This window comes from Rhopalosiphum maidis, chromosome 3 (assembly GCF_003676215.2).
Source record: "Rhopalosiphum maidis isolate BTI-1 chromosome 3, ASM367621v3, whole genome shotgun sequence".
Classification (NCBI taxonomy): Eukaryota; Metazoa; Arthropoda; class Insecta; order Hemiptera; family Aphididae; genus Rhopalosiphum; species Rhopalosiphum maidis.
In genome coordinates this window covers 17,205,959-17,230,301 of record NC_040879.1, presented here as the reverse complement: position 1 = coordinate 17,230,301, position 24,343 = coordinate 17,205,959, and the positions used below count along the sequence as shown (strand labels likewise).

The window sequence follows — 24,343 nt, the reverse complement described above, 5'->3', positions numbered from 1 at the left end:
TGGTATATTTAATAAATTGTAATTTGTGAACTATTTTATTTTCTTATTGTTCCATCTCTAAAAAAAAAATCAGGAAAGATCAGGATATGGTTTTTACCGATTTCCTGTTGAAAAAAATGAAATTTACCTACCAAGTTATTCTTCAAAATTAACTGACATAAATTAGTAGGTGATACATCAATTACAGATGTAAACAGTGAGTAGAATTAACCTTCGACGAATATTAGAATATTTGATCGTGGTTAGGAGTAACAAGGAATTGTTAAAAGTCAAGTCATTTGTGTTACACCCTTTAAAAAAAAAGGGCTATATGGTTTGGCATGGATTTAACAATAGAATGTATATTTATTGTATTACCAATTTTATGTATAAACTTAAAAATGTTTTAAAATAACAAACTAAATATTACTTATTAATAATATAAGGGTGTTGGACAAAATAGCCATCCTTTCGGTTAATTTACTAGAAAAGTAGCAATAAAAGTAATTGCAAGTACATCTTTAATTATGATTGTGACAATAATGATACAAATAATTATGATAAATTAGAGAGTAAAGTTCCTCCTTGTCATCGTAGACTTATTGAACCAGACAAACAAAATGTATTTAACTCGCAAATTTCATCACTTTTTAGCGGCAATTTTTATTATTTTTTAAATTTGATACCATTTATTGGGTATTTCATGGTGTTCTGATTTTGACAGTTAATGAAAAAACTTTTTAAAATATACAAAAAGTAAATATTATTTTAACTTAGTCATTAAAGTGCTGATTTTTTTTTTTTGTTTAATATATAAGTGAAGTAACTTATTATGATATACTGACATTTAATAAAATTACATTTAATATTAAATAGGTTTTCAGAAAAGTTTTACTCATTTTTTACTGTGTTCTATGGATTAAAAGTATGTAATTATCAGAAAAAATATTAAAAAATGATTATTAGTTTATTTTTCTTTACATTGTTGTTACACAGTAATAAAGTTATGGTCGGAATTTCATCGTGATACATATTTCAAACTTTTAAAGTTATAATAAGCTAAACATTTTAAATGTATTCCTTAGTGACTTAAATTATATGGATACATATTTTAATTTGGTTGTATTTGGTGAAAAACCAGTTCATGCAAATTTGAACTTTGTGAAAGGTTTAAGAAAAATTACATAAAGCTAAAACTTGAAAATAATATTTTGCAATAGATAAATACTTCAACTTCAAAATGATTTTGAAATTTTTTCAATACCTCCATTTTAAATATAATATACTTAGTTTATACTTATCCTATACATTTTTCAAAAATTGAGTTGTATGGTTGTTGCACCGAACCCTTTGAGAAATTGATTCCGAATACACACATGATGTGGATACTTCGACCTTGAGGCGTGAGAGCTCTGCTGTTTGTATACGCTATAATAATATATGCAAGGGAATTGCATAACACTTGTGTACCTGGCAGCACATATTATTATCACAATCATCTAGAATAAATATATTTTTAATTTTTAGTTATTTTTTGATGATATAATCTGGTGGTTACAGAGTAATTACAAAGGAAACGAGAGCTTACGGCAACGACAAAAATTCAAGATAAATCAAAATTAAAAATATAAATTAATGTAGAAATAAAAATCCTTCTCACCGATTTTCATTTGACTGCACCACTTAACTTTTACTGCGTAATTGGGTTAGAAATGATGTGGAAACCAATATATTATTATTTGCAATGAACTGTAAAAGAAAACTATATTGTCTATATTGCACCAAATTAAAATAAAATAATTAGTAGTTAGTTATACTATATGTAAGTATAAACTTAACATTGTTATGGTCGTTATGGACACAAAATTCGTATGAATTTATAATTACAATGTAACTATTTGTATAACTATAATTGAACAGTTAAATTTTTTTCTACGTATGGTACACAATAATATACCTATTAGCTATAACTTATGGTTTGTTAAAAAAATGTGTTTTAAATTAAATTAGTTATAATACTCGAACATTTAAAATATAAATATTAAGTAGAATTGAGCAGGGATGTATGAGTATTAAACACATTTTTAGGGATTTTGTTTGATAGTAATTGCATGTTCAATACTTTATCAAATAATTAATAAAATAATTTGTTTTCTTCACAGACGATTTCATTGAGTATGTGGACGTTATTGGTAACTATGATAATTGGTTCCATAATATTGGATATGGAAGTAAGTCAAATAAAATATATATAATAACAAAAAAACAATATTAAATTATTAAGATAACCAATTATGTGATGTGGTTACATCTACTATTTTTAGATAACGTGATAATATGTACTAATTATACCGTTTATAATGATTAATGATATTCGATTAGAACTGGTCATAATACCGATTGTCATTATAGCCAAAATAATAAAATAAAATTTAAAAACTTAATTATATATTTATATGAACATAATATTGTATTACAATCAATGTGTTGTATTGTTATCACTGAATTGTGACTTGTCACCTTTTTATCTTAACAATTATACAATATTATAATATTTTATAATATTATTATATTATATTATACAATATTTGCTTTGTCTTCAATTGTAAATTACTTTTGTTTTTTTATTTTGCTACAATTCAATACACCAATTTCATAAAACACAATCACATGAGGATTACGATCGAGTACACAAACGTCAGTACATTGATGATATAATTTTGAAACAACGATAGAAACAATATCGGTTGTTTTAATATAACATTATTACTTTCCATAAAAGTATAATGAATTCATTATAAATAAAATAATTATCCAATATAATCAAAAATAACCACCATAACATTCGTATCGTCGTTACACAGACGTCATAATTGTAATCGATACAAATTAGTACCTACAGTGAAGTTTTTCCGAACCTAAACTAATCTAACCTTCAATCTAAGGCCATTACACCTGATATGTCACTACAACCAGTGTCATTATAAATGAACTCTACTGTATTGATAAAGTAGACAATATAAAAATTATTATCTATTTGTTATTAGAAGACGGCTTACCATGTGTATAAAAATGGCTAGACGTTTATGGTATGACAAGTGGCCACTGTAATTGAATCAAATTTTCGTTGTCTATTTAAAAAAATGAACTTCATCCTTTCAGTGTAGAAACTAAAATAGATGGGATTAGTCCAGTGGTTCCCAAAGTTCCTTAGCCTTGGAGCCTTTTTTTAAGTAGAAGTTTGTTGTGGAGCCCCAAAGAAATATTTAACGTTAATTTTTATCTGTCTGTGTTTTGTGTAAATTTATTGTGGTATACGATCGGAGCATTTTATAATCCATTGCGGAGCACCAAGGGCTTCGCGGAGCACAGTTTTGGAACCGCTGGATTAATCAAACATAAACATTCGTAAAAAAAAAAAACAGCAAACTACCATAATTTGACATTTACACTAATCGATTGATTCAATACAATTGAGTTACCTATGTGTTAGCGGGTTTAATTGCAAATTGTATTTTAGACTTTGATATTCAGCCGCCAAAATAATCAGACAAGGATTTCCGTTTTCCGCCAAAATGACCCTTGCCCGTTATCATCATGACCATTTTCCGCCAAAAAAATTAATAAATTATTTAAGATATTTTTTGTGAATACCTGCATTTAAACCCATCAAATAGTAATGATTACGATGTATGATATCACAGATATTGATCATAAACTATTATCTATATCTTATCTTATTCCTAATTATTTTTTATAAACATTTTAGAAACGCACTGTTTATTGTAGCATTTAAAATTGTTGTATATTAGCTAAATACCATGTCTACTGTTACTTGATATCACTTCAATATTCTCTAAAATGATAGAAATTTATAAAATTTTTCGTTTGCTTTGTCACAGACCATGGTTTAAAATTACAGGTTCGACTGATAGCGAACAATAACTAGTCAATTATCTGCTGATAACATTGCGATGAAATAATAATAATAACTTAGTAGTAATCATAATAACTTTCTATCTCCACCACAAGCAGTATACGTTTACATGAGGTACGTTAATAAAATCTGTAACTAATCATATTTAATTTGTAATAATTTATGTATGATTTTTTAGATAAAAAAAAATAAATGATGCGGGATATAACTGATATAAGGAGTCCTCAAAAAATATCTTAAATAATTTATTAATTTTTTGACAGAAAACGGTCATAGTGATAACGGGCAAGGGTCATTTTGGCGAAAAACGGTTACGCCTAGTTAGACGCCACTAGTCGGTGTCAGGTGCTCTGCTGTGATTAGGCATCAGTGTACTCCAAGTCGCCAATCAGCGACAATTAGTGTTTATACAGATGATATTAATACTAGTGCTCCTAGTGGCCGTGATAAATATTCGCCAGACTAGTGGATCGAATTTAACTGATCACAGTATATAACAAGTCACCATCGGTTCATCTGTGACCCTCCCCCTAATCTATACCATGATCTTTTTTAAGTTTAACCCTGATTAAAATTAATTGGCTAATAATTAATATATGCACGTTTTCTTGTTTTTATAGGTTCTCGTCCAGTACTTTACACCAACATTACCATTATGCCTTTTAGCTCCATGGTTCCGAGAATTGGGATTCGTGATATTCTACGGCGCAATCGATCTGAAACTGTATAGGTATTTTGTGATATAAATTTATTTATTCCAGTTTACTAATATTTACATATTAATAGGATTTTGATGCAGTTTCGTACTAGAAAAGCGCACTGTTGGACAATAACTGACAAAGATCTGCTGAAATATTTATCGTTTGGTGTTATTGTGGTAATTATTTACCTCACGGCCTGGACTGCAGTTAGTCTTAACTTCTTTAATGAAGGATGGATTCTCTTGACGCATATTAAAACCGATGATGGTTTTTTATACACTATGTGTAAACCTCAGTGGTGGAATCACGTTACGGAATTCGGTAACTAATTAAAGTATTACAGTTTCATTTTATAATAAGTATTTTATTATTATTTACATGAAATTAACTCTGGCTGATGAAGCATTCTTTTTGTACAGTTTTGTTTTGAAATTACATTATATAATTTAGTATTTCTTAAGGATAACTATACCTACTTATGATATGTTTAAATTTGTTAAAATTAAATTGTGTTACTTAATTTCTTAGTTATATATAGGTAGGATCATGCTAGTATAACGTATATCAAAAACATGAGAGTTAATCATTCAAACTAGGTGATTTGTTTTCTAATTACACTTGTGTGAAGAAAGTCCCTTTTTTCTTTTCATAATTGATTTCTTATTATTGTTTATCGGCAGTGACTTTTGATAATTGTATGAGGTCTTTTGCTATGTTATTTGCTATTAATTTGAGTTAACCCCCCCCCCCCTCACACGATTTTACTTGAATATGTGTAAAACTATCAATTCTTTTTAATCGAGAACTTCTTTCATTAGTCATCGAAGGCTTTTAGTAAAGTATGTGAAATATCTTAATTGGCACTTGAACACTCACAACAAGTATTCCATTCTAAGGTTTATCCCTTCTATACACCAATCCAAGAATGGCCTAGGCCAAAAAAACGAAACCAATAATCACGAAAATACAAAATAGCGAATTTTAAAATAAGAGATTGTGCATAATAGCGAAAGATGAATATATTCTTAAATATTTCACTTTACAATTTTTATTCCATATTTTTAAGTTTTTAAAACTTTTTATCTTAATATATTATTAATGCTATTTCGACTAGATACTATTGTAGTCACCTTACCTTCTACGATCGTTAAACTTGGTATATACTAATGAATTTTCTCCTCGAGGTAAAGATTGATCACATTAGATTGAATTAGATTAAACGGCACCACTTCATTTTTGAACTGATCGTTGAAGACACTTACAAAGCGAAGAATCATATTTATATGGAAAATAATGTGAGATCAAACCTAAATAGTTATAAAAATAAACAAGTTTGAATTTCCAACCTCTCTGCGTCCCATTTACAGCAATGAAACACAGTGTGTTCAGCTGAGTCGAATATGCTGAGACCGTAGATACATTAGATGCTCAGGACTTTACCCATCCAAAGATGTCCTCTTATCATGCGAGACTTGCCCAAACTACTGTGTGGGCCAACCATTTATGACCACTCTATTGACGAAACTGAAAACGCAGCAATCTATATGGACGCGGAAGAATTTTACAGATTATTCTATCGTAGGGTAGAGGAAATTATATCTACGAAATAGGGCGAAGAACGATGGAGGCAGTGATACGAGAGACACGACGATGGTCATATGCTTCTATTATTGTAGATTTGTATAATTATTGTATATATTAACTTGTAATTTAATTTGAATTATTTTGTTCAATAAACAATGTCACATGACGGTAAGTATTTTACAAACGATTCACCCCAGTGAGGCAATACCACAGAAAAAAATGAGTAAGCAAGTTAGCTTCTGAGAATTAAAGAACATAGCAAACAATTTGAGTTCAGGTGGTAAAGAGTGGGAAAATTTGTCCTCCGTACTATTGATGGTTGAAGATGGATGCACGACTCGTGTACCTTCACTCATGTAACGAAGTATAGTATTTAAACCAAAAAATAACAAAGGATCATCGGTACAGGATTGTTTAATAATGTAAATAAATATAATATACAACTACAAATAAGCAATTGGTTCTCAAATTAAAAACTATATGAGATGAAATTACATGCAAGCAATGATAAATTAACTATATTATGGGCATATATTTGATATCGTTATTCTTTGGTTTTTGAAAAATTCAATTATTCGATGACATGAATGTTGAACGATTTGGAAAAAACATTGGATGATTGGAAGATTATGTTTAAAATCTAATTTAATTTTGGCTAAAAAACATATATTTAAATTTGTTAGGTTGTAAATGAGAAGTATGAAAATGATTTTATGATTTACAGGTGAAATAATGATTTTAACTGTGGGTTTATACTATGGAAATTCGGCACGTAATGCTCGCGTGCAGTTTGAAGAGCGGCGTTTTCTTTTTTACGCAATTACAGCAGAATTAACTTTTAGTTCTATTTATAATACTATTCGTACAGTCTATCCAATACCATTCCACCAGGATGTGACATTCATAGCCGCCTTTTCGCGCAGCCTGTTGACTAATACTCTTGCTTTGATAATCATATTTGCACCAAAGGTAAGTATATACATAAACATTGTGATTCTTTTATTGAAAAACACTCATTAGATGGGTGAGCAGAATGAAGTGGTACGAGGATAACCTGAAAAATGTTAGTAGTATACTATTCCGCTCACAAAAACTTATACAAATACTTATAACTATTTGTTACATTGAGTTTCTATTTGTGTGCGTCGAAATACTTAAAAAAATAATAATGAATTAAAATGTATGTTCTTATTCAATTTAGTAAAAACTTGAAAATATATAAGATAAATAATATTTAAAAATATATATATACATTTTTAAATAATGTTTTATTTCGACTGGGTCATGTAAAAAAATATTTTAGAAAACGTTAATAGATTTCCAAATAATGAGTATTGTTCAATAAAATAATTACCTTAATACATATTACAATAAAGATATGATTGTAAAAATAACTTGTTTGTTTAGAGTTAAACCTTAAACACACACTAATTTAGAGTAACATAAAAGTAACTCCGCAACATTATTTATTACGACAGTAAATATATTCAATCAGGGTTTAATGTTTTATGTTCAATGTTCATCTTCACTTATATACAAACTGATTTATTTAAACAGTAACGGATACTCGCATAATTTATCTACTTCTTTATCTTTAAAATAAGAGATTTATAATATTCAAATAAATGTTCAATGCCTAAGTTAGATCAATAGATCTTTAAATATGTTGTAGTTGTACAAACAATCAATGTAGAAATATTGAGTTCGACACACTTCGTCTAGAAGCGTAGAATGAATATTAAGGTCGATTTTATAATAATTAGTTAATAATTATAATAATTGGTTTATATAAAAATGTAATATATTTCTATTGCTGATGCGATATATTCTTAGTATTGTTTTTAATATGAATATTTTCAATCATTAGATATGGTATCAAAAAAAAGTGAACGCCGAACTCAGGCATTCAGCCATAAATCAAGAACTTTCAGAATCATTAAAAGCTGATATGGCAGATAAAGACTTCAGAGAAATGAACATATCAGAAATGACTTCAGATGAAATAAGGGTAACACTTTGAAATTAATAGTATTAATATGTACGTATTTTAAATTACAATAATATTTGGTATTCTCCAATAATAATAATTACGCATCCTTAAGAATACTATAATTAAAATAAACAGATTTGGAAGCATGAATAAGTGAAAAATTCTTTTTAATAAATTCATAGACATTTTTACCTTTTTTTATAAAGTATTTTTTCAGCACTAGAAATAAATATTTCTTAGCTTTGATTTAAACAACACAAGAGTAAGTTTATTTTTTTTTTTGGAAAACAGAGTTCTTGATTTATTTAGAGGCACATGTAGCGAAACGGGATTTGATAAAATTTAACCTAAGAACGTACTAATGTAAAATTAGGGTCGTTCTAGAACATATAAATTGAATAGTTTATATCGTAACAAGATAATGTTGATTCCTAGTTAAGAGGATTGATATTTAATAATAAAATTGTAGTAACCCTTATGAATATAATAAAAGTTGTAAGTTGGTTCGAACTGTGAATAGATGTTACCTCATTCAATTTAATACTTAAGGAAGATTAGTGAGGATCTGACGAGACGACTACATGTAGCTAATTGCAGATTTATTAAAAATCATTAATACACTGAATCATCTACAATAAATTATACACAATTAACAAAAATATTATTATATTGTGAGAAACCTGCTAGAGTTAAGTTTTTAGGAATACAGAGAACTCAGAGTCCAGAATTTTAATTGTAGTGAAGGCTTTTTTATTTACAGACCAAGTTATTTTGGACAAATTGAAGTTGCCTCAAAAAATAAAAAAAACACAACAACACTATCATATTAAACATAGTCTATGTGACTCATAAATAAAGAAGTATGAGTAAGGTAGAACGTAAACACAAATTATGAAAGAAAAAGATCCGAAGAAGAAGAGAACAAATAGTTATTATAATTGACATCTGGGAAAATAAGGATAGACATTTATTAATATAAACTAATACCCTGCCTATATTCATAAGCAAGAATTAGTTGCTTCACATTTACCAAATATTTATGCATTATAGTTAAAAAAACAAACTTAGTTCACAGTACAAAAATGTATTGCAAAAAGTGAGTACCTAATAATTGTTGACACACGGGTAAATGTTGGATAAAACTCAATGTTTGCAACTTTGTCCTTAAGTATGTCAACTTTTACACAACGCTGAGTTTTCCACTTTAAGTTCTGCTACTACTCTCAAAAACTAAGTTTTCGAGTTGTAAGACTTGGGTGGACACTACATTTTATCGAAGGATTACTAGTCCACACGGAAAAATGAAAAAGTTGACATCACATAATCAATAAAAGTAACACTTATGGTCTAATATTTGAAGAAATAATTTTAGTAGACGCACTATTGCTTCACGGAACCGGTTAATAATGAGAGGTTTAGTTTAGTTAAGATTTTAGACGGTTTATCTGGATTCATGATGAAATACTGGCGTACTACATGGTACTCTACGCAAAAAAGGTAATCAATGAATACCATCGTTAAAATCTCCAAAAAATAGCAGATAGAGATAATAAGAAACCACTAAATTGTGCTAGCAACAAAAACAAGATTCAATACTTAGGAACGAATAAGAACAAAAAACTTAAATTGATAGGCTGGATTGACTTCCAAAGTACTCAAAGTTTATACTGAATGATTATAATTTCAAGAGAGGAAGACCGGTACAAGTTATAATTTAAAACAATATGTAGTATACTGAAGAAGTAATATACGTAGTGAATGTTATTACAAACAAATAATTACATCGTTCAATTGAACATTTTAAAGACAAATGATTAAAAACCTAATTGTAATAATAAAATAATAAATGGTTAGGATAATTAATTAACCACAATATAATTTAATTAAATATCTATTTATTCAAATATTTAAATCAAGGGCCTGGATAATTTTTTATTTAACTTGATGGAAATATTACTCATTAAAATGAGTTACATTAGTTTTAAAATATTAAATTCAAAAGAATTTGATACAATAAGTTTTAGCAAAAAAAAATTGATTAAAATTATGTTTCAGGAAGAACTCAGTCGTGTTTATGTACAAATGGGAATATTACGGGATAAAACTGTATGTAAGAAAAACCCTCATATATCTAAACGAAAAGGTGGAAAGAAATTGCCACATAGACGATTTTCATTACAGGTAAATAAACTGAACCAGCTGAAACCAGGAGTGGGAAAATGTATTGTTTCGTTGAATAAAATAAAAACAAAATATTTTTTTTCTATGTTCTCGGGATGGTTATAGAAGAAAGGAAGCAGAGACAAGGTATGACACTTTGGTGAAATATTGGCTTACCATTATTAGGTTCAATTTTCTCACATTTGAGATACTATAATAGTAAACCTAATTTCTATTTTAGTCATCAATTAAAATTCGAAAAAAAAATAAAGAACTAGATTCATCAGAAATAAGTGAAACGAATGAGACAAATGAAATATCCAAATCCCCGGAAGACTCAGTAGTTAGCAATGAAGACGCTCCTGCTGTCGGGAATGGTATTTGTAGTTGCCATTCAACGACGGGGATACACCAGACTACTTGTAACGAATTTAATGACGGTAATGGTAAGTATAAAGACATTTTTACATGACCTCAAAGCTATAATTAGATATTAAATTAATATTACCCCACCTGGACAACCAATGAACCATAATAACTCAGTATCTATAATCCAAATCGTCAGTGGAAAGTCGTGAAAAAGCTATAAATTAATGTATTTAATTTATACTTATGAACGTATATACATATCATAGTATATAAAAGCATTTAAAATAAAAACTTATGGTTGCTGAATCAGACCATTGTCGTAATTATTCGATTCAGTGCATGAATAATGCATTATTATCGGCACCAATACTATCAAATATAATTTTAAAATTATTAAAACAAACAGCTTCGATAAATGTATATTTTCCACAGTTGAAAAATAAACACTGAATAAGAATAAAATAATAATATTATTCTTACGATATTTCAGGATCAATGCAATAATATAATTATTACCATTTTCGAGTCTAAAAATATAATATTCGATTATGAGCTATACTTATACAATCTAAGCTAAAATAATAGAAATACAATAATTTTGATTTTGATATAGGAAATTTAATTTTAGAAAAATTCTTACTAAACTTGTTTTAACATTTCTAATATGATAGTAACTACTTTTGATATGGAGTCGCTATGTTGAAATTAAACCAAAGCCGGTTATAACTTATGAGTTCCTTTTAGAGTCATCTATTCTGTTGTAATTTTTGTAAATGTCTGAGACAAGGATAAAACTGGGGAAAGATAGAGTAATTAAAAATAGTTAAATAAGAAATGAAGGGGTCTTCATTGGTGAACGACATTAACTGTCTCATTGGTTTTTCATATAAGTACTTTTGAATAGAAGAATAGGAAAATACATAATTATGTACCTACGGGTAGAATATTGAAGAATTTTAAAGTAAATAAGTGATGAGAGAATAGGACAATTAATAGCGTTAGATAACAGACTCCTTAAAAGAGTCTTGCCCAAGTTTTGTCCGTCTACAATCTGCTAAGGAGTTTAAGCTAAACACCTTTAAGACTGGGGCGTAATCATGAGGGACGAAGACATTGAATACCTATGATAGATTTGCATAACTCAACAATTTGCGTTGGATTCTTTTGAGTTACATAGAATCATTTGAAATACGTGGATCTCAGATTACTGAGCCGTGCTCTAAAATCGGTCTCATTAGTACACAGTATAATGCCTTTACAGTATTATTTTCGGTAAATTCTTTAATCAGTCATTACAAGTCCAAAAAATGTCAATGCCTCACAGCATATCATATCGATATGAGAGCTTGGATCCATCAAATTGAAAATTATATATTTATCAGTACGAAGAAATATAGAACCCATAAGGTGATATGAATACATTTATTCGAACTAATTATTTAGTTTAGTAATAATATTAATAGTATTAATAATAATTACAAATATTCTAAGAAAACAATAAGAGCCATCAATTATTGATTTTTTACTTCATGTAATATAAAATAAATTACATTGAATATACAAATGTAATTTAGTTTTATTCGTTTCATAAGAGAACGCCCGCACGTGTTATCTCCGTTTAACATATTATATACAACATATTACATAGCCTATTTTCGTTCAGTAAAATCCATTTTATGTTATTAGTTTTAATATTAAAGAAAATTTACCTATCATCAAACTTAAACGTAAGAATATTATCTACGCCGCTACATTTATTAATATTTTAATTTTAAAGTAAGCTAAGAACATTTTAAAGTTGCAATATTTTACATAAATTTACTATAATATTAAAACTAACAACTTAAAATAAATTCTTCTGAACGCAAATTTATTGGGTTGTATGTAGGTATGTAAGGCGGAGGTATTATATGTAGGGTTGGCGTTTTCTTAAATTTCTCGGTTATTTTCTTTTCCTAATTCTCACAGTTATTTTTATATTTATTAGATAACAGCTATGGCGAAGGACCATCGTGTTCAAAATTCAACGCGTCGACTTGATGGCTTTGGCTTAGGTAAGAAACTTAATCTTATGTTTGTTTTTATATATATTAAAAATTAAAAATACGAATGATAGCATTATATATATTTTATATTAATTTTTTATATTGTTGGTATAATTATTTTGTTTACTGTTTCAGAAATACTGTAATGTCCATAAAAAAGTTAGTAAGAGTTGAATTTTATGTTACTATGGGTGACCAACGGCAGTTTTAGAGATGTGTTAGTACCTATTTTAAATGAAATAGATAAAACAAATTCCTACACTAATTACTGATGCACTTTTGCTAAATAATTTAATTCTGATTGGGATGAAAAACCACTAAAAAGAAAAATCACGCTTTTTGGTACTATTTAAATCAAACTAGTGTTAAAAATCGTGATAAAGAAATTGCTTATTAAAAAGACGTCTTACTTGCATTTGTTTGATTACAAGTTAGGTTAGGTTAGCAATATTCTAACATAATAAATTTAAGCTTAGCAGATTACGATTATCATCACTTTTATTATCAAATCCAAAGGTAGCAACATGGTTTGTGGTTTGTTGTAAGTGATTTTTTCGATAGGTACTATAATTTTAAAGAAATTTGTTAGGTTGTAAAATATTTAAGTTCTCAAACCTAGCTTTAAAATAAAAATATTGAAGAATTGCTACAACAAACAATTGATAATATTATTACTTTTAGGTTTGACATTAGATTGATAAACGGTAATATTAGAAACAATGCAGCTTATTTCTTAACATAAACAGTTGAATATAATCTTGTCATATACCGTACTTGTTAGACGGACATAATAAATACAGCCGAGACGTCTTCATAAGAATAAAATTATTTTATAAAGAATATGAGTGATAAAATTACATAACATCGATTATTCAAGTCAAAAGTTTTAGTAAGAAATTAATTTAAGTAAATAAAATAAAAGCTAAAGCGTTTGTTGAAAAATTAACTAAATGTTTTAGTGAATTTGCATCCTGAATTTAGCGCGATATATTAAGCGTTACAGAAGTAATGCTAATTTTAAATACCATTTATGAATATTAAAAATAAACAATTTTTATATAATTATACCAAGCTTAATGATTTTAAGGAGCTATTTACTGCAATAATAATTTTATCATCAATATTGTATCGATTAACAATTTATAACTGAAAAATATAAATATTTATTGAGTTATTCATGTTCTACAAGATGTTGAAATAAAAGTTAAATTAAAATTAACTCATTGTAACTTAAGTTGTTACATTTATGGTAATTTATTATTTCAATAACCAAATACTATGGATGGATTACAAATTATTAAAAATAATATATTACTTCGAATTTAATTGAAAATATTAGTGGTTAAACATGTTTTTTACAAAAAAAAAACTAATGACGAATACCATTTATTATTTGTTACACATTTTAAATACGTTGTTACACCCTAGACAAAAAATTTACCAGGTCATAGATAGGTAACTAACGAATTTTAATAATTTGTTGTGTATGTAGAAGCCATTGTTGAATTTATGTAAAAATAACTAGTTAACTACTTATCTTTTATCTGATGAGTATGATGATATATATATATATATTTATATATATATTGTTTAATTCATCTAAAGTTTATCTTAAATACTTAAATAAAAAAAACACATAAAAACCGTGTCTAAAAAAATCAGATCTAAAACGCATAAAGTTAAATAATAGTTGTATGGATTTTCATTATATATAAATGTAATTCGAATAAAAATGACTAAATAAACCTTCTAAACCTTTTTTAAGTTTATATTCTATTCGAACTAAATCTATATATAACTAATGGAGTGTGGTTAGGCGAGTGGTCGGTAATCGAAGGCCCGCGCGACTATTCCATACGACCCGCTCCAAAATTACAATAAAATAAAATAATAATATTTTTATGAAGAGCGGGAGTTAAGATTTACAGAAATATCTACAGCCCCTGAACATGAAGGATGGCTCCACCTATGGTATAGGTAATAATATAATGATGTTGAAGTGCGACATGCCAGGAAATCGTATAATCATAATTACAGTAAAACTAATTAAAAATGTATCAAATATTAGTAATAATTTCCTAAAATAAGTTATTTTACAATGTTTAATGATTGTGATCAACGGAAACGTTGTGCTAAGTTTGGTTAAGTAGAACATACGCAATCGTAATAGTGAAAAAGGTCCTTACGCAGTTATAATGTTTTTTCATAAACTCTTAATCATATCTAGATAATATTTTGTTACCTTGACTTAAAACTGATGGTAATATTATGCGCTCAAAACGGATTTTATTAACACATCAGGGTTTTTATTTTTTTAAATAATGTGCAATGACATTTATTATAATTTTTAATATTAATAGTCAGTTTAACTGAAAAATTACATATATTTACCGTGTTAAACGATATAAGCTTTATCTTTTTATTGTTATTAATAATTATATAAATTCTATAGCCATAACTTCTTTATTGTGACATTTGGGGCTGATTTAATATGTAACCAACCGCTAAGTATGAACTACTTATCATTAATATTTTTTACCTATTTGGTAAATTATACTTTAATACTAAGGTAGGTACCCTTTGTATGTTTTATAGTCTCTATTCTATTGTCTCTAATTTTTTGAAACATTAGTTAACAATTCTGATTGAGAATTTTTCAATAATTTTCTTATTTTTAAATACAGTTTGTTTATGGGATACTACCTATAATTTTTCAATCGTGGTTTTATTTTTGCTTAGATGAAGACTGCAGCCACGCTTCTTGAAATTGCTGGGCGGCCCAGGCTAGTAGTGGTATTGCTTTCTTGAGTTTCATATTACAATGGAATTTGGTAATATTACCTGAAAGCTTATTTCGTTTTGTTATTTTAGGTGTATAATTTATGATTACAAGTTATTTTCATTACAATTTTAATACTTGATCTTTGATCAAGATAAACTACTTTGAATTTTATTAATCAACCAAACCTATTTGAATTTAAGTTGTGAACAAAGTGTACAATAAAAAGTTTTTTTTAAACATAATATTTTATGGAAATAAAATTTGTTTTTAGTATCATGTTTTATTCTTTTATTTCTCCTTAATATTTAACGATGCGGTGATATTTTACAATACCTAAATTGATATAAATTTACTTGGATTTTTAGTTGGGTAATACTTGTTTGCTTTAAGTATTTAAAATATTCGAAAATATTGTTAGTTACCTAAACAGCAGATGAGATAATTTCACAATCTAGGGTGTAACATGTTTATTTTATTAAATTAATTGTTTATGCGAATTATCCATGTTTTTTTTACAAACCATTTCAGATACATCTAGTTACGTAGGTTAGGCAATGGCTTAAAAATATGGGTGGTTTTAGTTTTTGCTTGTATGAAGTATTAACGTGTGTAAATGCTTCGGTTTCAAAATAGTAGTGCTAGAATAATGCAATATTTTAACCGGAATAAGGCCTCTACAATTCTAATATAAATTTTGTTTTATTATTCAAAATAGATATTTTTCCTAACGGTACACCTCCCCATCAAATAAGTTACTAAATTTATTTATTGTTATATTGTGAATAGTTACATCAGAAATTTATAAAAATTATGTATCTATCATTTATTTTTAATATTTATGCCTTAACATAGAATATATTTTAATGAATGTTTCCCGTCCAAATCATAATGTTTTTGAAATAAGTACTTATGTTTTGTTATACCACACTAACTTGATACTATTATAGGATGGTATGTTGTTAGAGAATATTATATACATTTCTAATTTCTTAATGTACCATACTCCTAAATCATATTCTACGTACCTACTAAAACATTGTCATAAGAAAATAAATTATGTATTTTTTTTATCGTAATTTGTAATTAAATGAAATGTCAGTATTATTTTGTATTATTAATATGTCAATATATGGTTATTATAATTAAATAAATACAATTTGTAAGTATAATAAATATCTTTTTTTTTCAATCTTGATAGCAATATAGCTGTATCATAATGACGATAATTTGAAATACATTACTATATTTCGATATCGTCTACTATTTATTGTTATCTGTTACATTTAATACAATTTTGCAGTGACCAATGATCAGATGAAACGTCTGAAGTCTAAAAAAGTCAAAATAGTTTATTAACATATTCTTTCATCGAGTTTTACTACAAAATTGAAAGTTATTATGGATAAAAATGACATATCGCTTTGTTTGGATATATTAGAGATTAATCTGGAGATGATAATTCAACCAGAAATATATCTGATAGCGATGAAGATTTTATACTAGAGTAAAATAACTAAGAACATTTAAAATAAATAAAATATTTTTTTATATTTTCTACTGTCAAATAGAAGTAAAAATATATATATAGTACTAAATGTCATTCATACCTGGTGTATAATACAACCAATTTTGCTTAGTTATTCATTTTATTTTACAGAATGATACTAACGAGTTGGGTTCGTCATCTAATTATGAGCAAAACAACAATATTTTAACAACATTAGACATAGGTAATACAAGACACTCAGATTCTAAATATACAAGAAGTATTTTCATAACCACAAATCTGTCAATTATATGTTAATTTTTAACCTATTTATTAGTTTTCTTTGTATACATAAAGATGAAAGATTAATAAATCTAATTTTATTGGTGTAATAAATAAATATATTGGTGTGTAACCAAATCTGCGGCGCATTGACGATAATGACTTTTCTTATGTTGCTGATGAGTGATGAGATTGATATAGTTATTGCAACTTGAATTAATTTGTAAAGGTTCAGATATACTTCCGGATTACATGCCCATATGAGAACTTTCAGCAAATAATTTTTTAACACTATGATCTATGCTATAAAACTTTTATATTAAGCTCCTAAAACTTCATAAGACACCAGTACATCACTTTTAAAAGACCTTTTTATTGACCAAATTGTGTGGAATTTATTTACTCAACATTTAATTAGTAAAAACCAAATTTTAAAATAAAATTATAAATTAAATATTGACAAGCCGATAGCTATTATGATTTTTAGGCCTAGTTTCTAAAATCCAAATGCGTTATAAATACTAACATTGCAAACCTAAATATCCAATACTGTACATATATGATATATATGTATGTAAAATATGTACCATGGTACGTCCTTAAATTTAGTTTTATAAATGCAAAATTACACTTTTAACAATATTTTTAGCTCAAAATAAGCTGGGGGTGATAAGCATATGCTTATGCTTAGTATATGCCCGTATATGCGCCAATGCTGAATAAACCCACTGGTATCAACCCTAATATAATCGAAATATTGATTGGTAGTAGTCGATTTATTTTTTTTCCTTTTTACCAACAATCAGCTGTTGTAGTAGATAAATACAAAGCTGATGATAAACTAGGTACTAGTCTACTATGGATAAATAGAGTTTTTCAATTTTTACTGGACATAACCTTTAGATATCTTTTGGTAAACCTAGTCTAACCAGATTTATAAAGGATGGTTTAACAACAATGTTGATACGTCCAACGGAAAAGGTAGTAACTTCATTTTGTCAATTGTTCAGGAGGAGCAAAACAACATTCAAAGTTGATTTCTAAATCTATTTTTTTTTTCATTTATTTTAAAATTTCCTATTTATCCAGACTTTATGTGACCATGAATTCATTTTTGAATTTTCGAAAAATATCATAATTTTTTCAGAATATTTTTGGAAATTTAAAGTCGTATCTCAACTTGAGATTTTTGTGGTAAAATAAAAAGTCTCAACTTACACCTTTTTTGTGGAAAACTGAAAGAGTGTATACTCTTTTAAAACAATAATTATATATTAAAAAATTTATTTAATATACTGTATACCAAGCCTGGGAAAGTTAATGATAATTTTTAACTGAGTTAAGTTAATAGAACATTTTATGATAAATTAATAGTTAATCTAATTTTTGTTTTAACTCAGTTAAGTTAGAAGTTATATGGAATTGTATCAATTAACTTATTAACGCAAGTTAAGTTATTATTTTTTTTTTTTATATGTATAAATACTAAATACCCAGTAATATGGTTTGAAATAATAATATTCATAAATATAAATTAAGCCAAGAAAATTACTATACATATGTAGTTGCGTACTGCGAGAACCGAGAACGAAAAGTGAACCGCCAAGAACTATTTTGTCTATTGACAATATTAGCTGTTTTACTGTTTATAAATACAAACATAGCCATTACCAAAAACAGAAATAACTGATTTGGTTATTTATGACGATAATATTTTATAATATTATATTCTTGTTTCTTGAGAATTGTATATTTGTGATTTATGCGTTGTACCTTTTATCCACATCATATTATATTATATTAGTTATCAATTTATTAGTATTTACTATTAACTAGTTATTAAATATTATAACAATATGCCCGAATGCCACGGTATAGAATGTTATACCTACATAATATATTTAATTAAGTTATTTGTATTAAACAATTCTGGTTAATAGAAACAATTAAACAAGAATTCAATTTAATTTAATTTAATTATTTCTAGTAAATATTTATGTTTATGTCTTATGCAATATGCATCGTAAATCAATAATAATATTATTATATTTATTATTTAATTATTTATAAAATAACGTAACTTGGATTTGATTAAAAATAAATAAATGAATCTATTCCGATTTTGCTCACCACAATTGTCGGAGTAAAAAATAAATTCTGTTATACCATATTTTCGCTTTAACGACGTCATAAATTTTAACAAACAAGTGGAAATTTCGTTGACACCCCTTTTGGCCCCAGATTCATTCCACACGAATCAATACACTAAATTTTTTGTATGTCGTATACGATTAGGTTATAGGTAGCAAACTTCCGTTTATAATAAAAACTGCTTGTCTCTCCTTATGGAGTAGTAAAAACCTTTTAAAAATCAAATGATGCTACACACCATTTAGGATCAAGTATTCCACGTGCCTTATCTGCATTTTTCATTTGCCTGCCTATATTTTTATTCAATAAATGTTGATCATAAATTGTTTGATATGCTTCTTTTTCGTCGGTTGTCGATAGTTTATATTTGTCACACTTTTCACATAAATCATTCTTAGGTTTAAAGATACTGATATTATTGTGATTATTAAAAATGTCACTATATTATTAAAATGTTGCATTTTTAGCATCTTCCTTAACTATTTTTCTGTTATCCATTCTTTAAATGAACGATACATTTTGGAAATATTAAGATCTGAGTTTAAGTATTTTTTGTTTGTACGTTCCATAATATAATGTGAATCAACTAGTGTAAATGATTGAATGTGGTCATTTATACATTTTTTTAGTGGTTTCTTTTCTTTGATGCTTTTAGTTTACCTGACCTATTTAAATGCTCTTCGCCCAAGTTTAATTTAACCATTCCTCTTCATACCTTGTCCGTTTTCTTGTTAATTTCTCTTTTGAGGTTGTTTTTCTTTTTTAGTCTTGCTCTAGTTTTGCCCCTGAAAAAATTTAACATAAATATATTATAATAAACATTTTTTATTATAGGTACCAAAAACAATAATGAATATCATTATACCATAAAATGTTAAAAACAACAATACATTTTTAATAAATATTTACCTATATTATACAAACATAAAAAATTTTTTTTTCAGAAACAATTTTTAAAAATGTTTGATAAATATGATTTATAAATCTATAATTTTAATATTTAATAATACTAACAAAAAAATTTATGTTTTATAAGTATTACTTTCATAAAGACTGAAATTTAATATTTATTTATGTTAAAATTACGTTGAATATTATATTTTGGAAAATAATTAATTAATATGTAAGCATTTCATTTGGATTAGACTATGAAGATCCCAATTTAGTTTATGCCAAAAAGTAATTTGTAATGTCTAGTATTATTACTAGACAGGATACAGGGTCCTTATAAGTTGTTCTTACATAATCCTATAAATCTCGATAAAACATAGGCGAATAATCTTATTTGAAAGACTTATTTTCAAGTTTAAATTGCATAAGTTTTATTTTTATTTTTTCCTCAGTTGCTCGGTGCAACAAAAGTTGTGCTCATAACCACAAATAATAAGAATATATGTAACAGGAATGTATGCGGTGACTGTGACACGGCGAGTACACCGTCGCCACCGTGACCATTTGTTTTTTTTTAATATAGCTACGGCTCCGCCGATGAATGCCGAAACTGAAGAACGTGTAACGAATGGCCCGTGCGCCCCTGGTACCGCGTCTCCGTTTCAACGAACAGTATTTTTGTATTGTATTCAAAAAACCGTTTTCACCACTTAATTAAATAATATTTATTATTTGCAAACATTTTTAAAATATCGATTATTTTTAAGCTAACAAACTTATTCATATCGTTCTTTGGTCGTACCCGTACCCACTGTGCAATATTTTGTTCACGCAATGCAAATGATGAATGTCTTTCACAAAACATGTTTTAAACATCAATTATCAACATTCTTACGACAGCTTAATACAACCATATTATGCACGCATTATTTATTCATAATCATTAATCTATGTTACCAAGATGTTACATTTGTTACATTTATGCAATAGTTCAAATATAACCATAATGTGCATTAATTATTTATTCGAATATAATATATAGGGACATACTGTGGCGGCTCGAAGGAGGTAAATTTGAATCACGTGATTCACAGAAATGTTATGTGTGGGTGGGTGTCCTATGGTTGGAAAAGGTAACTTGAAGTATTTTCAAAGGTTTGTAGCTTGCAATTAAATTAGATGTTCAATGTTCAGTTGTATATTATTATTGTATGTGTACTCAGTGTAGTCGTACAGTAACAAAAACCCAGGAATTGAATATAAACAATATTATATTTATTAATTTAAAGAAATTATCGATGAAAGACGTTAGTTATAATAGTAAGTTATTATTATGTAAAATAGTTGTTACTAGGATGTTATCTAATATGGGTGATAATTTTATTGTTTATAATATTTATGTCATACGTATATTATACGGGTATTGGGGAACGTATGGTTATTTATAAATAGTCTGAATATTTTTATAAATAAAATGATATCTGCTTGGTATTTTGATAGTCCACTTCGTGTTCATTGGCGGATCAGAAAATACGAGTGAATGTGTTTGATTCTTATTTAGTTATTTGTTCAATGTCTACCGGCAGGCACTAGGCTAAGCAGCGTGATTTATGAATCGTAATCCGCAGAACTGTATTTGTTAATTATTTTAAGACTTTAAGTTCATCATTTTACCCACGTTACCCATATTATACTTTTACATTTTAAAATAATATATGCTATGGATGAAACAAAATGTGCGTGTGGTAAGATTAAGACATTAATGAACTTGACAAACTGGAACAGGCATTTAAAGGCTTGTAAATTGAAAAACCTTGAAAAAAGCGCTGGAAAAACGCAAGATATCAAATCTTTTTTTTCACCACATTTAAGTAAGTACCTATTATACTTCTATTTACACAATTTTACTCTGTTTTTAACTGAAATATTGGTAAGTATTACATGTTAAAAATTATAAAATTATTATGAAACCTAATTTACAGGGATTTTCAACATATATTATTTTTTATTGTCTTTATGACTTATTAGTAGGGTAGAGGACTTTTAGCATTTGAATATTTGTTTAACACAGTAGCACAGTCACAAAAATATCAGAGTATGAAAAAATACCTCTCATGTTTTCACAAAGCTAGTTTTTATTTTGTATATAAAAGCATATTTTACTTTTTTATTATAAGGCATATTTTACACTTTAATATGCACTTTTCTATTTTTCTATTAAACCAGTTAAACTATTAAACTTAAATACATTTTTTCCACAGAGAAATTTTTATTTCAAGCAATACAATCAAAATATTTGGGTAAAAATGAATTAATTTTTAATTTTTGTTATATACTATGGTTTTTGACTGTAAAATAAAGATATTTTAGTGAAAAAAAAAATTAAAGTGCTTGCATTAAATGTAGAATGTATCTCAATAAATGATTCTACTCAGTGTGCTGGTAAGTAATATTTAAATTGTCAATTAATTTATATTCGTTTATTTTATATTTTTTATGCTTTGTAGCTTTGTAGTTTTGTACTAAATTACTATTGTTTTATTTAAGGAGGATCTATATGCCCAGAGAATGATGAATCTGTTGATGCATCAAATGTAGAATGTATTTCAATAAATGATTCTACTCAGTGTGCTAGTAAGTAATATTTAAATTGTCAGTTAATTTGTTTATTTGTTATTTTTTATGCTTTGTAGTTTTATACTAAATTACTGTTGTTTTATTTAAGGAGGATCTACATATATAGAAGTCAACAAATATGCAAATGATCCAGCTTTGATTCCTCAATATGTGTTAAGTTCATTATTAAGTTATCTTGTTGACTTAGGACCTTGTCAGCCATTACCCAATGAATTGATTGGTAATACATTTCCTGTTAAGACAGACTCTATGGGTAGAAACCGTTCTTTCCACGAATCATATTATTATATTAAAGAAACTGTAAATCAATTACCAACAAAAAGATTATGGCTTTCCTACTCTCCTTCTTCTGACCGAATATATTGTTATTATTGTAAGTTATTTGGATTTACTAAAGCCAAAAAATCAGTCATGGCCAATGGATGAAATGATTGGACAAACCTCAATAGAAATATAAAGAATCATGAATGCAGCACTGAACATTTGGAATCCGAAATTAGTCGGGGATTGTACCAAAAAAATTATAGAATTGATTTGCATATAATGGAAAATGCAAATAGAAATGTTGCTGAGAATCGAGAAGCTCTTCGTGTCATCATTGAAATTATAATATTTACTTCACGTCAGAATATAGCCCTTAGAGGACATGATGAAAAGTTAACTTCAAACAATAGAGGTAATTTTTTAAAATTAGTAGAGCTTCTAGTCATCATAATGCTGTTTTAAAAATACACTTAGATAAATTAAAAAAAAAAAATAAATAGACTTACTTTTTTATCACAATTAAGTCAAAATAAAATTTTTAAAATTTTGGGAGAATTAGTAAGATGCTCAATTTTAACTAGAATTAAAAAAGCTGGATTGTTATCAGTCATTATTGATACAACCACTAATGTCGCAAATATTGAACAGTTTTCATTTATTATAAGATTTGTTAATATACATGGTGCTATTGAAGAAAGGCTTGTAGCATTAGAGGCTGCAGCTGATGGAACTGGAAAAGGATTGTATGAAAAGTTTTGTGAAATAACAGAGAAACATAACATTGATTGGAAGAAAAACTTATGTGCTCAGGCTTACGTACATTTATTTAATGCGAAAACTCAAAGGCAATTTATGTATGGTGCTTTGCACACTTATTAAATCTAGTTGTGGTTGATACCTGTGACTCTTGTAGTGACACAAAAAATTTTTTTGATCACTTGCAATCAGTGATTGAATTCATGAGGGCTAGAAAAAGAACTACTGTGTTTATTGAATGTCAACATGATTTATATCCAGATGAACGGATTTGTCGTATTAAAAGTTTTTCAAATACGAGATGGACATCTCATGATCGTGTAATTAAT

The 24,343-nt window shown here is 27.2% G+C and overlaps 1 protein-coding gene and 1 pseudogene across 1 annotated transcript in view; both read left to right on the top strand.

Moving 5' to 3' along the window:
- LOC113556938 (probable G-protein coupled receptor 158) overlaps window positions 1-13,830 on the top strand; it is a 31,799-nt gene extending 17,969 nt beyond the window's left edge. Inside the window, exons 3-12 of the mRNA XM_026962181.1 lie at window positions 2,142-2,210; window positions 4,537-4,646; window positions 4,703-4,938; window positions 6,926-7,170; window positions 8,069-8,209; window positions 10,247-10,372; window positions 10,478-10,498; window positions 10,593-10,797; window positions 12,708-12,774; window positions 12,901-13,830. Of these exons, the coding sequence (XP_026817982.1) occupies window positions 2,142-2,210; window positions 4,537-4,646; window positions 4,703-4,938; window positions 6,926-7,170; window positions 8,069-8,209; window positions 10,247-10,372; window positions 10,478-10,498; window positions 10,593-10,797; window positions 12,708-12,760 (1,206 nt within the window). The 3' untranslated portion in view covers window positions 12,761-12,774; window positions 12,901-13,830. The remainder of the gene's footprint in view (window positions 1-2,141; window positions 2,211-4,536; window positions 4,647-4,702; window positions 4,939-6,925; window positions 7,171-8,068; window positions 8,210-10,246; window positions 10,373-10,477; window positions 10,499-10,592; window positions 10,798-12,707; window positions 12,775-12,900) is intronic.
- Window positions 13,831-21,967: 8,137 nt separating this feature from the next.
- Window positions 21,968-23,451, top strand: LOC113557757 (annotated as a pseudogene).
- Window positions 23,452-24,343: the final 892 nt, after the last annotated feature.